The 17030-nt window shown below is 44.9% G+C and overlaps 1 protein-coding gene across 1 annotated transcript in view; it reads right to left on the reverse strand.

The window, feature by feature from the left end:
• Positions 1 to 12560, reverse strand: part of Mylk3 (myosin light chain kinase 3) — a 61590-nt gene extending 49030 nt beyond the window's left edge. The window contains exon 1 of the mRNA XM_029480863.1: positions 12341 to 12560. Coding sequence (XP_029336723.1) covers positions 12341 to 12346 — 6 coding nt within the window. The 5' untranslated portion in view covers positions 12347 to 12560. The remainder of the gene's footprint in view (positions 1 to 12340) is intronic.
• Positions 12561 to 17030: the final 4470 nt, after the last annotated feature.

Genomic DNA, 17030 nt, shown 5'->3' on the forward strand with positions numbered 1-17030 from the left:
GTGTTTGCCAGGCACCGACATAGCCTCACAAGAGACAGCTATATCAGGGTCCTTTCAGCAAAATCTTACTGGCATATGCAATGGTGTCAGCGTTTGGAGGCTGATTATGGGATGGATCCCTGGGTGTGGCAGTCTCTAGATGGTCCATCCTTTCATCTCAGCTCCAAACTTTGTCTCTGTAACTCCTGCTATAAATCTTTATCAGCCAGCTTACCTGGCTCTTACCACTATTACCTGAGCAGTAAGTTTTTCTGTTGATTCTCAAAGCCACCTTCCACACACCAGGAGGCCAGGTTTCATGTCTGATTGTTGCTAGTTTGTAACTGAATTGAGTGCCTGGAACATCCCCACAGACAGCCTTAATACTGTTTGCTCTTAACTTTTGACTTGTATTTTAAACAGATTGGTTACCTCCATACAGACTCGCCTTCAGCAAAGCTCAGATATTCATTGCTATGAAGAAATGCATTGAGTGCATATCGTGGCTTTTTGTTATTCATTGCTATGAAGAAATGCATTGAGTGCATATCGTGGCTTTTTGTCTTAATGGGAGAAAGGTGTGCTATGAGGGCCAGCAGCCAAAGATGGGCAACTGATCTATGGCTCTTATCAACCTAAGACAGAGGCATGTGCCAAGAGGCTATGTTTGTTCACAATAAACACTAAAATGGCGTGCTTGTGCAAATAAACACAAACAAGCTGCATGTGTTCTCCAGGATGGGTCAGAAAGAGTAAAATAGATTCAGTCCTAAGCCAGGTGCAGCCGCCAGCCATCATAATTCCCAGGCAGGGCCACAGAGCATAAGTAAATCTTATGCCCCAATCCAACTAATTTTTAATAAATGAAAAGGGAGGAACTGTGCTCTTCCCCAGCCTTGAGCACACTGGATCAGACCTTGTCTGCCACAGTTGGCTAGCTCACCTAGGGTGGAGTCTTCTGACCTAGGTAAAGTCTATTGTCCTGCCACTTCTGCAGCTTCCTACAAGAAGCCACTACCTGTTGAGCAGCTGAGCTTGTTTGCTTGGTGAGACCCTGACAAAGTGACTGACAAGATCCTATCATAGTGGGGGATGGGTTTCCCCCCTTTAAAAATTCAGACATTAGAAGTAAAGTTGAGCCTTGATCAGAGAACTTTGTCTTGGTTTGTTATTTCTCTCACCATCCTTCCCATCCATCCCCAGCTTTCCTTTCAGGAACCCAGGAACCCGTGGCCACTGGCAGCTACACTCCAACTCAGATTTATTCCTTTTTGTTTGTTTGTTTGCTTTTTGTTTTTTGTTTGTTTGATGGTTTGCTTGTTTTTTTGTTTTTTCGAGACAGAGTTTCTCTGTATAGCCTTGGCTGTCCTGGAACTCACTCTGTAGACCAGGCTGGCCTCGAACTCAGAAATCCGCCTGCCTCTGCCTCCCAAGTGCTGGGATTAAAGGCATGCACCACTACCACCTGGCATAGATTTATTCCTATAACAATACAGCAAGAAGCTCTGGGTGAGCTGATCATGGGGAGACCTCTGAAGGAGCAGTAGGAGTTGGCTCTCAGAACCTTTGAAAGAAACAGAGTACAGAAAACTGACAGTTCCCAGAAGTAGGCTCTGACACCCCTGAGAGTGAGCATGGAACACACCCACAGGAATCACACCCATGTGAATAATCACACCCTTGGGAAATCACACTCGTGGGAATCATACCCACAGGAATTTCTAAGGCAAGGAAGAGCCAAGACCACCAGTTCTAAATTCTTTTCTCTGTATATATGAAGAGTGAGTTTATGCACACATAGGTTCTCTGGGGATCGAGTTATGACTATTCTCTATCTCTTATGAATGTACAGGACACAGCAAGAAAGCTGGTGATTCTCTTAGGACAACAGTGCCTGCCCAGAGGGATTACCACCCTATGTCAAAGACCAGAAAAGCAGTGACTACTGGGTTGATAAACAGTAGCAAACCCAACACATTTTCTCCTTGCTGAGGGACAGAGCAGTTGGTCCACTCTTGAGAAAAGCAGGCTAACCTTTGCCCTGCTATGGGTGGGGATAGAATTCCCCTGTAATGGGGGCATTCTGAACCCCAAGAGTTTTACATAGTCCTTTGGTAACTTGACAGCAGGTGAGGGCTCATGGAGAGAAGAAACTGAAAGGTTTTTGTTTTTAAATGCTATCAATGAGGCAGGAGAGCAGGAAACAGCAGAGGAGAAGGTCCCACAGGGGAACACATGGAAGGTGGCAGTAGTAGAAATACCTACAGCCTTTAGTCTACATGGACCTCATTCAGCTAAGTGAGCATGCTCAGAAAAGCTTGAGTTATATGAACTGGGCATAGTTAGGAGGTGCTATGATATCCCATAAGGGTCATCATGGGACCTCACTTACTCATATCCCCACCCACCCACCCTTTGCCACCTGGAGCCTAGCCACGGGTGAGCTAAGACACCTTCAGCTTCCTCAGTACCCTACCCTTAATAAACTGTCTCCTTTCTGTAAGTATCCATGCTTTGCGACAATGCATTAAAGAGCACAAGAACCTGGAACTTCCTGGTTTATCCTCTGGACTCAGATCTGTGCCTGTCATATCAAGTCTCACATTGAAAACGCATCTTCCATATTTTTCTCATTCCCTGAAGGAGGCACAGCTCAAAGAAAGCATTAGAAAATCCAGAATTGTTAAGCGTGAAGGCTTTTTACTTTCTTCAAGGGAAGGAAATGCTGTTTCCTCTTCACCAGCAAGACTGAAGTGGACGTTGTTGTTCAACCTGGGGATCTTTTGGGTATTCTATTAGAAGACGGCCTTCCTGAATCCCCCAAAATCCTGAGCATTGTTTAGGTCCTAGTCCTAAGCCTTGTCTCTCAGTGAATAGAACCCATCATCATGGTCCCATGAACATTTCATGCTCCTTCATTAGACCCTAACCTTATGCTTATTACAAACCCTTCCTCCTTATGCCTTACCCCAGCACTGTCTATAAGTCAATAGAACTTGTTCCTATTGCAAAGGACGCAGGGGCTTTGCTGCCATGTTAGGGAGTCTATGTAGCTTTGCTGCCATGTTAGGGAGTCTATGTAGCTATGCTTAAAGCTTTACTATGATAATTGTTATGTGGAAACCTTTTTCCAAAGTTTGCTTTGCTAAATGTGTGAGAATAAACCATGAGGTCAGACTCTGGAAGTTCTGGTCCAGTGCCAGCAAAGATGTCCATTTTCCACCTTATGCAAATTGTCCCCCTGCTGTGAGGCTGTGAGGCTGTGAGGCTGTGAGGGTGGGGGTGGGGCCCAAGACTTCCCTTCCAGAAACTTGATAGGAAAAGAAGTGATAGAGTATGTATTAAAGTAAGACATACTCTCCATCAAGAGGATGGGAGGTGAGGCACTGGTGAGTGAGGGTTAACTGTGAATTTGTGGAAAATGGAAAGCTATTGAAAAGAAATGTCAAAAACAAAAAAAAAAAAAAACAAAAAACAATAACAACAAAAAAACTACCTTCTGCCTAACCAGGAGCAAAGATGAACACAGACACAACAGAGACAACTTTCTCTATACAGTCTCAGAGAAGCTGCTGGTCCCTGAGACACTGACGGGTAAAAGACAGTGCCAAGGGTTAATCCTTCCCCACATCTCCACACAGAGAAGATACAGCCAGGAGACTGCACCTCCTGACAAAGACACTGTTCCTAGGGAAACTCAAGAGCCCAGAACACAAGGTTCTATGTACTGCGATAGTGAGGGCCCCTTGGGGTCCCCCAGGATGATCTTCAACTTCCAAGCAGCGCACAAACCTCAGCGGCTCACTCGGTGTTTAGTGCCATATTTGAAAATACACAGAGACAAAAAAAAAAAAAGAACCCTCCCTCCCCCACAAAATAGGAGATTAATGGAGAAAAAAAATATATTCAAGGAAGAAACAAAGAATATGAGAAACAGAATAATTCAAAATAGTTGTCATTCATAGCCACAAAATGTAAGAAAGTCTGTCCCAGCAATTAAAAGAAGGCTTATGGAAAGAATTGGATGCAAACAAAGGTGAAATTTTAAAGTATAAATACTAATTTTTAAAAATATAAAAATATGGATTATAAAATATAGTTAAGATACTGTCCCAGGGCTGGAAAAATGGCCCGGCTGTAAGAGCACTTGCTGAGAGCACTTGCTGATCTTGCAGAGGACTTGAGTTTGGTTCCCAGAACCCATATGATGGTTCAAACCATCTTCAACTTTAGTTTCAGGAGATCCAGTGTCCTCTTCTAATCTCTGTGGCCACAAGGGTCGCACATGGTGCACATATATACATGCAGGCAAAACACCTGTACACATTAAACAAAATAAATCTTTAAACATTTAAAGATATTCATTCAGATGGTGAAACTAAAAATAAAGACATAGGGTCAGTGAGAGGGCTAAGTGGGTGAAGACGCTTGCTGCCAAGCTTGGCAACTGGAGTTTGATTCCCCCAGAATCCCCAGGGTGAAAGAACTAACTCCCACAAGTTGTCTTCTGACCTTCACATATCTGCCATGGCATTTGAATGCAGACACATATGAACACACAGATACATACAAAATAATCAATAAATAAGAAACAGACAGATGTAACTTAAAATTTAAAATAATAAAAAAGTCAATATGAAGACATATGCATAAGAAGCAAAAAGAGGGGTTGGAGAGCTGGCTCCATGGTTAAGAGCACTGTCTGCTCTTCCAGAGGACCAGGCTTTGATATTTAGCACCCACATGGCAGCTCTCGATCACCTGTAACTCCAGTTCCAGAATATCTGACATCCTCCTCGAATTTCCTATGGTACCAGGCACACATGTGATACACAGATTACATACAGGCAAAAATACCCATGCACATCAAAATAAAGAAGACAAGCAAAAACACATTCTATAGGTTCAGCTAGTGTCACATCTAATTAACTGGAGTTTCAGGAATTTGTCAAACAAATACTATAGTCACTATGCAAGTTCACAGCAGAGATGGCCCTGCAGCTAGGAACCCAAACTGCCTTTCCAGAGGACCAACAACATCCAGGACCAGTAGCTCACAATAGCCTGAAACTCCAGTTCCAAAGGATCTGCACCTCCCAACTCCATGGGCACCAGCAGGCATATATGTTCTATACACACACATACACACACGCACTCATGCACACACTTTAAAATAAAATAAATCATTTTAAATGAAAACATAAGTAAAAGCTTCTGGAAATTAGAAAACAAAGTCACACAACAAGTGATTGAAACTGGATATCAGACCTCTCATCCTGACAACTGGATACAGTAGGTCGGACATAGAGCTCTAGATTGGGAAGCGTTTCCCCTCAGAATTTTAATCACATTGCATCCTTGCCAGAGAGTTCCACAGGTTGCAAAGATGTAGAAATCTGGACACTAGTTTCCTTTCCTCGAAGCACTCTCCCTAGGATGGAGGCTTTAAAGATGAGATTCGATCAAAGTAGAGAACCGGTTTTAACAGAGGCACAAAGGTAAAACAGAAGAATGAAGAACACCCCCAACAGGAGGAGCAGGGAGCAGTATGTAAAATAGTTAGCGAGAGGTGGTCAAGCATGCCTGGGATCCTAGCACTTGGCAAGTAGAGGCAGGAAGATGAACCTTTCAAACTTGAAGCCACCCAGAGCTTTATGAGAATGTGAGCCCTTATCTCAAACTCCAGCAAACTGTCCACACACACACACACACACACACACACACACACACACACACACACATGCACTGTTCTTTGTTTTGTTGTTAAGGAGTTGGGGGAGTGATTTGCACAGGCAAGGCAAGCAAGCGTTCTGCTGCAGAGCAACACTCCCAGTCCTGAAGCTATATAAGAAATGTTAAGAGCTGGGGCCCAGAGGCAGATTAACTGACTTAACTCCTGCCTCTCCCCCACCCCCAGTTATTAGCTGGAACTATGCCCAAGGGTTACTTAACTTCTGAGTCTGCAATTCTTCCCTGTTCTGTGGCATAAGAAAAATAACAATATGTGTATTTCCTGGAGTTGACAGAAGGTTACAAGAGAATTCTGAACCTTACCAGGCTTATCAGTGATTGACACATTGGAAGTACTCAGGGGTTAGCCTGATGGTGGCAGGCATGGCAAACAGGGAACAAACAGAAATAGACAACCACCCCCCCACACACACACCTCCCACTGAGAAACAGTCTCACAGGAAAGAATGGTGTTAAAGTACAATCATTGACTTGGTGATGAATATTTACAGTCCTAATGAAGTAAGTGCTTTCTTATATGAGAGTAGAAATAAATGAAGTTCAGGACGAGCCTGAAAGGTGCACAGCCATTTATCTAAGAGAAGTCCCAGGATGGGGCTCTAAAAACAAACAAACATGGGGGCAAATAAAAAAAAACAGCCAAAAGATTTCCCCAGTCATCTGTGGGAAAAGAGGTCTGTTGTGGGGAACTTGGGACACATATCTAAGAAACAGAACACGAAACACCCCTCTATTTTGAATATTTATGACATTCCTGCATATGGCAGAGAAAAGGTCCTATTCTACCAAACTTAAATATTAAGAGACTTTTTTTTTTCCAAGAGAAGGAAGCAGATGCCCAGAGAGTGCCCCTCACAAATGCCACAGGGACAGCTGCGTGCACAGAAAAGACCTCACCTGTCTGCCTGCCATGGTTTCCCTTCCACGGGAGCCTTGTGATGCAATACGCTGGACTGGACAGTGAACATCAACCCCACATATGCACAGTGTCCAGCACATGGCTAGTATTTCTAAGTTGTAGAGATTAAAACTGCCATCCCTACCCCACCTCTCCACCCCAACCTGGGTGACACACACTTAGAAGGTACATGCATGTTCTCCGTGGGGCTAAGCTTGGTTAAGAAAGGAAGGCAAAAGAAAAGCAGTCTCAGAAAACCATGCACAGTCCAGTGTGCTTGAGAGTTAGTGGACGTTTGACATTGCCTGTCCTTTACGCCCCTGCTAGTAGCTAGGGAGGCCCAAGATGTCTATCCACAGATGGCCATACCCACAGATGGCTGTACCCAACGACCAGAGCTTCCTATTGACTGCATTTCTTTGCAGGAGGACCTAGGCCTCAGGACAATTGTCATTGTCTCCTATGACCCTACCAATTGTTCCTTGGGCTCTAACTTCAAAGCACCATGGCTCAACGCCACCCTTACCGCAAATATCTGGGTGTAATCTGATGCCCGCTGCTGGCCTCTGGTGCTGGGCCTGCACAGTGCTGGGACAGGGCACAGAGTTCCCATCCTGTGACCACAGTGGCCAAGTTCTGTTTACTTTGCCTGGAGATGGATACTGCCCAACTATTTGGAGCCCTGGGAATGAGGTGGGCTGGTTGGCTGGGGCGACTTCTGTGGAGGAGCTCGGGCTTAGCGATAAGCCTGGTATTTCCGCTTATCTTTGACCCTGTCCAGGCCCCAGAAGCATCCAGTGGCTTCACTTGGTTATCTGCTTTGCTGGGCTGTATCTGCCTTCCCCACTTCCTGCATCACTTAGCAAAGTGTCTAATTGTGAAACAAACAGCATGTAATCCAAAGAGGGAGGAGAAAAGAGAGGGAGTCCTGGGCCTGGGCTGAGCTGATTTGAAAAACTCAAATTGGAATCTGGCGCAGGCCTAAACGCACTGGAATCCTTGTCTTCAGACTTTCTGAACTCAGAAGCTCCTAACTAGCATCAGAATGGGTCAGAGACCCTAACTTTTTTCTACAGGGCTGCTCATACTCTGGCCGGGAGTCTAGTTGATCACCTCTGGACTCGGTGGGTTCAGCAATTACCTTTCCAAATAATAGGACTCAGGAAGCCATAACTAAGTACAGATTCCATAAGAACTCAGGCACACTGCAGCCCAGAGGAGGCAGTGGCTCAAGGCTGCTGCTGAATGAGGCACCAAGCCATCAGATCTTCATAGCGAGCCCATGGGAAGGCAAGAGAAACTTCAGAAGGTACGGGTAACCTCCCTTTGTTTTCCAATGGAAAAAATCTAAAGACCAGAGAAGGGAAAGGGGTTTCTGAGGATCACACAGCAGATGTCGGACAGAGATAAAACCAGATGGCTGAACTGATGGATGCCCTTAGAGAGATCGTGGAACTCCCTGCCTGTTCTGAGGGTTGAGAGACCTCAGGGGCAGCTGGACCAGGTCATATCAGCCTGTGGGGTGCAGGCTTGCCTTTAACACTCATCTGAGGATGTAAGGAAGGGGCTGAAATGCAGGGATTCCCAGATACCAAGAAAAATTGCTAATTTTTTCACAGAAACAAAAAAACAATGTCTACAACTTGTTTTACCATAGCAACCCCAGGAAGAGAACCAAAGCCATCCCAAAGCCTGACAGGATGAATCCAGAAGCCACCTGGAAACGCAATCCAACCAGGCGGCTCCTGTGAAAAAGCAGAGTGGGAGGACAACTGTGCTGGAACCCTGCCTGGGTGTGACCGTTCCCTCCAGGCCTTTGGTAGTTGGTAGGCTTGCCTCCAGGCTTCTGCTTTCAGCCATTCTTACAAGCCTGAGCTTATCTTTTAAAATGAGTTCAAGGAAGTTCTAAATACACAGAAGGACTTGATTTTAAACGTAGGCAATCATAGTCTAGTAGTCTAAAACCTCCTGTTGTCAGTCTAGAGTCTGCATTTCTCCCTAGAGGGGTGGACTTGCCAATTGCTAACCCAAACAAATGTACCAAGTTAGAACTGGCCAATGGCCTGTGTTTTCTCCTGCCAGCTCACATCGGAGCATGTTTTCACATGTGCTGCTCTGAAGAGGAAGGGTCTCTGTTTGACCCTAGAAGGGATGGAGGCTCACAGTGAGTCAGTGGGGAGCTGAGCCTCTCCATCTCTGAAGTCAATGTTCACTGTAGAGGGGGGAGCCTTTATAGCCTCTACTCCAACACACACATTGAAGACCTCACCTCATCTCCTGGTACCTTTCTCTCACAGTCCAGACCTACCTGCCCCCATAGTAGGCTGGGCCCTCCTACATCAGTTAGCCATCAAGAAAATGGTCTACAGACATCCGGTGGACCACAGGGCAATCTGATGGAGGTAATTTTTCAGTCAAGGCACCCTCTTCCCAGGTTCATCAAGCTGACAACCAAGGGTTGTTAGCCATCACAGTGTGACACACAAACACATTACTGTCAAGTCATAACTTTCCATGTCCCCAAGCGCTCATATGGATATCACTATATAAAACACAGTACATGTCAACAGTCACTCAGTCTCTAAACATCTCAATGCTTTAAAAATCCAGGATCTCTTCTGGAAATCTAGATTCCCCTGACTGTGGGCTCCTGTAAAATCCAAAACAATACTTTTTATCCCTAGATGGCAGACCCAGAGCCATCAGTTGCAATCAGATTAAAGGAAAACCAAACTCCAACAGTGTAAAAAGCTGTGCTCAATTATCTAGGACTCACGAACCTCTGGGATACAAAGGACCTGGACAGATCTGCAACGAGCAACACACACATTTTGTCTTATAGGCTCCCTCCGATTCTACCCCACACTTGCTGCTGTCTTTCTTTGGTGGATGTCCCTGACTCTCTATCACGTTGGTGTCTCCTCTTAACTGAGGTAGCACTTCCAACAATGGCCTCCTGGCTCTCTGCAGGGGCTGCAACCCTGCCACAAGGTGCTGAGTCTCGGCCGCTCTCCATGACCCCTCTGTGCCTTCAAAACCAGTACCATGTGGAGATTCTTACACATTACCAAGCTTGGCTTTGTGCGTGAAATGCAGCCCCAGCCCCTTCTGGACCAGTACGTCCATGTGCTGGCCCCGAGGAAATACCTCCGAGAAGATTTCACCTCGGTGATTCCAGTCGTTTATTTACTTTATCCATTCTCCCAGTGCCATGATCACAGTCTTTCTCATCCCGAGAAGTCCTGAGGATGGTTACCCAGGTAGGTTGCTGCTCTCAGTCTAGTTCTCCTAACTTTCCAACTCACCCTGCTGACTCTACTGAGCTTTCATGGCACCTTGACCTGAGGACAGGTCCTAAAGAGACACCAGATGCTGGTGTTTCAGGCCTAGCTAACCAGCTTCAGTCGTTCACATTGAACTTCATTTGGAGCCAACCTCTTACTAATCACACCTATTTCTTCAGCCCCAAAGGACCAAACAGCCCAGATTCTTAATTCTAAAAATCACATGAATGAGCCTGATACAATCTTAAGGGTCTTTCAGACTTCTCCCTGAGACTTCATAAATCAAGCCTCCAGAGGTGCTGTTCTCAGCATCAACTTCCAAGTCCCACAAGAGCTCCTCAGATTCTCAGGGAGCACTGGCTTTTCCAGGCCCAATCGTCAAACATTTCTACAATCCTCCTCCAAAACAACAGGTCTGTCACAGCAACACACAACTCTAGGTGCCCAATTCTGTCCCAGTTTCTTTTTTGTTGCTGTGATAAGCAACATGAAAAAAAAATTGTTTTGGGAGTAAAGGGCTTACAGTCATCACTGAAGAAGACAAGGCAAGAGCTCAGGGTAGGAGCTTGAAGGAGAGCCATAGACAACACTTCATATTGGCTTGCTTAGTCTCTTTTCATATATATATTCCCTGTCCATCTGCACAGGAGTAGCACGCATGTGCACATACCACACAAACACAAACACACACACACATACACAGAATGAGCTGGGCCCTACTGCATTACTTAGCAATCAAGAAACTGCCCCCCACACACACACACACAAAGAAATGCCAACAAGCCAGTGTGGTGGGGGTAATTTCTGAGTGTGTATGAAATCGACAACTGAAATTAGCCGTCACAGTCACTCACAGATATATGCAAAGGACATGAGTGTGCTGGGATAAAACTGTCCAATATACAAGTTTGTCTAGCCTACCTGTGTCTAACAAAAGAAATTTTATCTTCATCTACTTACAGACTTTCTCTGTTCTTTACCTGTACCTATGAGAGAGAAACAGAGACAGAGACAGAGAGATCGATTTAAGGGACTCAAGGGTCTATAGAAGAGGCCCCTGGCTCATCCAGATGACATGGGAAGAAGACTAGGAGAGGAACCCACCAAGCATGTCTGGGGTCTGAGGTCTGACAGTCCCTCCAGAAGCCCTGCCATGTAGTGGAGTGAGAGAAGACAGGCTCAGAAAGCCTCTGTCCTGGGAAACAAAGTGTCATCAGAATCAACAGAAGGATCGGCATGGTGCTTGGCTGTGGTTGGCTGGCCTCCCACAGCTTTTCCAGAAACTTAGCCATGGAGGACCACTGTGAGAGGAGAGGCAAAAGGTTTGAGGGGACTGTCTGGAGAAAACAAGGTTTAAGCTGAGCCTTGAAGGATGGATGTTGTAAGAGGCCGAGGAAAGTCAAGTCTAGTTGGAAGAGAACTAAGAAAACTCCAGGTAGAGCCTGGCAGCATCTGGTGTCTCTTTAGGACCTGTCCTCAGGTCAAGGTGCCATGAAAGCTCAGTAGAGTCAGCAGGGTGAGTTGGAAAGTTAGGAGAACTAGACCGAGAGCAGCAACCTACCTGGGTAACCATCCTCAGGACTTCTCGGGATGAGAAAGACTGTGATCATGGCACTGGGAGAATGGATAAAGGTGATTAAGAGGGCCTGACACAAAGCCACTTCTGGGATGCAGGAGACATTTTAAATCTTGGATGGTGGTCACATGTGAGATCAATTGCTTGGTCATAGGCAAATAAAACTCTTCAAAAGTAGAAAATCCCATGGGAGAAAGAACAAGAATTTTGGGGTTTTTTGTTGTTGGTGGTGGTGGTGGTAACTTTTTCTATTTTTTTATAAAATATAAAATATAAAATACTCCATAACCTAAGGTAGCCTGGAACTCGTGTGTGGTCTAGATTGGCTTCAAACACACAGCAATCCTCCTGCCTTGGTCTCCCCCCAAGTACTAGGATTGCAGGCACGAACCATGATACCAGTTGTGCTGTGCTGTTTGTTTGGGTTTTTTTTCCTTTGTTTTTAAATGGACTCCCATTCAATGTAGGAAGAAAGGTTCTTGACTCCATGCCCAATCCATAACCTCCAAAGCATAGTTAATTTGGGATTTTCTTATAATGCGAAGTTGCTGAGCACTTGCAAACAGTCTCCAGCAATGACATTTTCGCATGATTTAAGCACCTGTATCCTTAATCAGAGTTACAGGTTTGGAAAAACGCTCTATGGATTCTCAAATTCATGTGCAATTTCCCCAAACTTGGTCAAACTAAAAGCAAATGTATGTACCCAAGACCAACACGCTGTTTATTTGTTGTTGTTATTTTTAAAACCAGACTCTGAAAGCATTTCTGGAGGGTTCAAATGCACCCAACACAACTGCTGAAAACACAAACATGAAGTAAATTTATCAATCACCTGAAGTCAAATAGTACCTTCATCCGGGGATTCCAAGCAGCCAGTCAGAAACGTGGTTTTCCTGTGTCTTCAGTAGGATGTGGAAATATCTCCATCTCACAGGCAGATGCCTTTAGACCTGGGCAGGTAAGAAGCTCGTCGACAATTACAATCCCAAGCAAGAGCCGTGTAAGCTGTCCCCTGGCCTCCCTTCTTCAGCTGGCTGTCCCTTTGAGCTTCTTCATTGGCCCTAGCATAAATCATGCACAGACTGCTTTTGCTGGTGAAGAAAGGGACATTCTATTTCCTGCCCCGAAGCTGGCCAGGTGCCCTGGCAGTACCACATTTAGACACAAGTGCATCATCCGTGCGTGAGTGGGGAGTTTGGCTCCTTGGAAACCTAAGTGGCTTGTGTCAGCTGGCCCCAGCCCACTGAGGGCTCCTCTGGGCCATGCTGCCAACTCCTCTACTATCCAGCCTGCACAGCCTACTAGGGATGCAATAGCATTGAGTAAATAGATGAGAACTTCCCGGCAGACCCGCTGCCCCACACTCCACAGCCCAGTGTAGCCCACAGAAGAACTGATTCCTTGCTATCTGGGACTCAGATCTATAGTCTAGGATAGTCATCCATCTCTTATTTCTGGCCATTGATTGTAATCCCAGATGTGGCATTACTTTTACATAATAATTTGTCATAGAATGATCATTTAGAATCAGATCCAGAAAGCCAAGGAAATTACTTAAGTATTTACCAGATAAGCAGAACTGTTACTAAGTCAGTGTTTCTCTGATAAGCTGCAGTCACTACCAGCAATCAAAGGTAGGGCTGGGAAGAAACACCATAACCAAGGCAACTCTTATAAAGAACAACATTTAATTGGGGCTGGCATACAGGTTCAGAGGTTCAGTCCATTATCATTATGGTGGGAAGCATGGTGGCATGCAGGCAGCCTTCATGCTGAAGGAGCTAAGAGTTCTACATCTTGATCTGAAGGCAGCAGCAGGAGACTGCATCTCACCCTGGGCATAGCTTGACTTCACAGTGATACACTTCCTCCAACAAGACCACACCTACTCCAACACAGTCACATCTCCTAATAGCGCCACTCCCTATGGGCCAAGCCATCAAACACATGAGTCTATGGTGGCCATGCCTATTCAAACCACCACAGCTACTGAGAGAAGGGTGCCCCCCCCCCCGGCCTGATGAAACCCTGAGAGAGATTCTGAGAACTGTGCGGTTAAAAAACAGAACAATAACAACAACAACAACAAAATGCTGTGAAACAGACTTAGTGTGTGAGGAACAAACTAAGACAAACAACATGGTAGGAAAGGGACAGCAGGGTCTGGAGTGCTCACTTCAGGCTTGGGTATTTGTTAGGAAGGTTTAAGAAAGTATGAACTGCTTTATTAACTATAAGTAAAATAAGTGAGATTTTATTCTGCATTGCACAGGAGCTAGAGTGAGAACATGAATTTTAATAAAGTCTTGGTACACCATTTTTTTTGTTTTCTGAACTATATTTCTAAATATTACCATATATTATGCGTGGTTGTTTAACTTGCTGTATTTTATCCAATTATGTTTTTCAGCTTAATCTATTGTAATTTTTTTACAGCTGTGATGAGGGTTTTTCAGTTTGAGTTGCATAGATGCTGAGGGTCAATTAAAGAAGAAAGTAATAGAGTTAGCTTTTTTTTGAGAAAAAACAGAAAAACTTTAAAGCTACTTCTATGTCAACAAGCAGGAAAAAGAATGATAGCTGTTAGATCTATAGCTGTAGAAAGCCATCAACATCTGGACAAGTGGCAAAAAACTCATAATACACACAGTCAAATCCTGGCGGTGTGGAAGGGGTAGACCCAGAACCAGGAGGATGGATCGGGAGAGTGCAGAGAAGGATACGACACTACCGTGGAGGGCAGCTGTCCTTGGACTGCAATCATCTCCCCTTCCCTTTACAGTTTGTACGCTTTGAGCTTGCAATTTTTATAAGGAGCAATTTGGGGTATGTTTGCTTGTTTTTTACGTTTTGGTTTGGTTTGGTTGTTTTTGTTTTTGAGACAGGGTAGCCCTAGGTGACCTGGAAACTCACAGAGATCCACCTGCCTCTGCATCTCCAACTCTAGAATTAACGGCATCTGCCATGTCGTGGATGGCTACTTGTATATCCTTTTAAGCAATAAGAGGACTCAGGGCAAAGTAGGTGGGTACCATAAAGGGATGAGAGAGTTGGGGTGTCTCAGATAAACAGCAGGCTGTAGCAGAAAGCTCTACCGACCTGTGTGAACCAGGTGACCTCTGTGAGAGCAGCCATTTGTCTTTTCTTAGCTCCTTCCCTCCCTTTCAGTCACTCCCAGACAAAAGTAAGCAGGAAACCAGTTTGTACCAGAGAGCCTCTGGGTTTTAGTCATCGGCTTGGTAAGTCCTTCCCTAATGGCCAGGTGGTCTCAAGCTAAAGATTAATTTTCTTTTTTTAGAAAAGATTTATTTATTTTATATATGTGAATACACTGTCCCTGTCTTCAGACACACCAGAAGAGGGCATCGGATCCCATTTACAGATGGTTGTGAGTCACCATGTGGTTGCTGGGAATTGAACTCAGGACCTCTGGAAGAGCAGTCAGTGCTCTTAACCGCTGAGCCATCTCTCCATCACTGAAGATTAATTTTAACCTTGCCACACCTCTTCAGAGCACTATGTTACAATCCTCACTGCCTAGAGACATCCAGTCACACAGACTCTTTCTTAAGCCTGGCCACCAGGATATCAGTAAAAGCAGCCTAAAGGAGAAGCCGCAACATAGACACGAAAAGTCAACTCTCCAGGAAGCAAAGGTCATCAGGGAAGGGAAGCAAATGACTTCAAACTTTAAAACTAAGTTGGTCTGAAAAAAAAAAAAAAGATAAAGTGAATAGAAACTAATAATATAATAGCTGAAACAAAATGTTCAAAATAATAAGATAAAAGAGGCAATATCTCTAGGAAAAGACTAAAAGGGAAATGTTTAAAGACAGAAGAAAAAAAAAAGAAGATAAGACCCAAAAGTCCAATATATTCTTCACTAAAAGGCCAGGAAAGGAAATGTTAACAAAACCCCCACACAGTTCTCACCTTAATAGTAATAAAGGATGCCAGGTGATGGTGGTGAACGCCTTTGTTCCCAGCACTCAGGAGGCAGAGAAAGGTGGAGCTCTATGAGTTCAAGGCCAGCCTGGACTACATAGTGAGTTCCAGGTCAGTCAATGCTAAGTAGTGAGACCTTGTTTCAAACAATAACAATAGCTAGGTGGTGGTGGTGTGCCTTTGATTCCAGCACTGGGGAGGCAGAGACAGGCCTGTCAGGCCTACAGAACAAGTTCCAGAAACCATGTCTTAAAAACAACAACAAAAGCAATAAGAGAATTAATTCTGGAGCCATTTGGAATGACCATGGCCAAGCAACACAGATTTAAGTTACCCTAAATTCCAGGTTCCAATGCAAAAGCAATGTCAGAGTTTTACAGAAGAAAAAAAGTTGTAAATCAAGGCAGATTTAAAACACATTGATGGGTGGACACTTTGCCCCTTCTTAGAATTGGGAACAAAACACCCATGGAAGGAGTTACAAAGTTTGGAGCTATGACAAAAGGATGGACCATCTAGAGACTGCCATATCCGGGGATCCATCCCATAATCAGCTTCCAAACGCTGACACCATTGCATACACTAGCAAGATTTTGCTGAAAGGACCCAGATATAGCTGTCTCTTGTGAGACTATGCCGGGGCCTGGCAAACACAGAAGTGGATGCTCACAGTCAGCTATTGGATGGATCACAGGGCCCCCAATGGAGGAGCTAGAGAAAGTACCCAAGGAGCTAAAGGGATCTGCAATCCTATAGGTGGAACAACAATATGAACTAACCAGTACCCCCCTGGAGCTCGTGTCTCTAGCTGCATATGAATCAGAAGATGGCCTAGTTGGCCATCAGTGGGAAGAGAGGCCCATTGGTCGTGCAAACTTTATATGCCTAAGTACAGGGGAACGACAGGGCCAAGAAATGGGAGTGGGGGGGGGCAGTGTGTGTGAGACTTTTGGGATAGCATTGGAAATGTAAATGAAATAAATACCCAATTAAAAAAAGAACATTAAATAAATAAATAAATACAAGAGGAAAAACATTGAACTAGAAAAAAAAAAGCACATCGATGGGTCTATCAGAGAGGTAGATACAGCAAGACAGGTGGAACTTTTCTATGGGTTGAAGAAGCTAGATCATGACATTCTTAGCCTTGGGGTCGGTGGAAGGTAGGTGCCTTGGTTAGGATTTCTTTTGTTTTGATAAACACCATGACCAAAAGCAATTTGGAGAGGGAAGGGTTTATTTCACTTCCAGATAACACTCCATCACTGAGGGAAGTCAGAGCAGAAATTCAAGCAGGACAGAAACCTGGATGCAGGAGCTGATGCAGAAGCCATAGCAAGGAGGAGTGCTACTTCCTGGCTTGCTCCTCATGACTCACTCGGTCTGCTTTCTTATAGAACCCAGGACCATCAGCCCAGGAGTGGCACCACCCACGGTGAGCTGGGCCCTCCTCCTTCAATCACCAATCAAGACAATGCACCACAAGCTTGCCCATGAGCCAATCTACGGGGGCCATTTTCTCAACCGAATTCCCTCTTCCAAAATGACCCTGCCCAGTGTCAGGTTGACATAAATCTAGCCAGCACACTAGGGA

The sequence above is a fragment of the Mus caroli genome, chromosome 8 (assembly GCF_900094665.2).
Source record: "Mus caroli chromosome 8, CAROLI_EIJ_v1.1, whole genome shotgun sequence".
Lineage (NCBI taxonomy): Eukaryota > Metazoa > Chordata > Mammalia > Rodentia > Muridae > Mus > Mus caroli.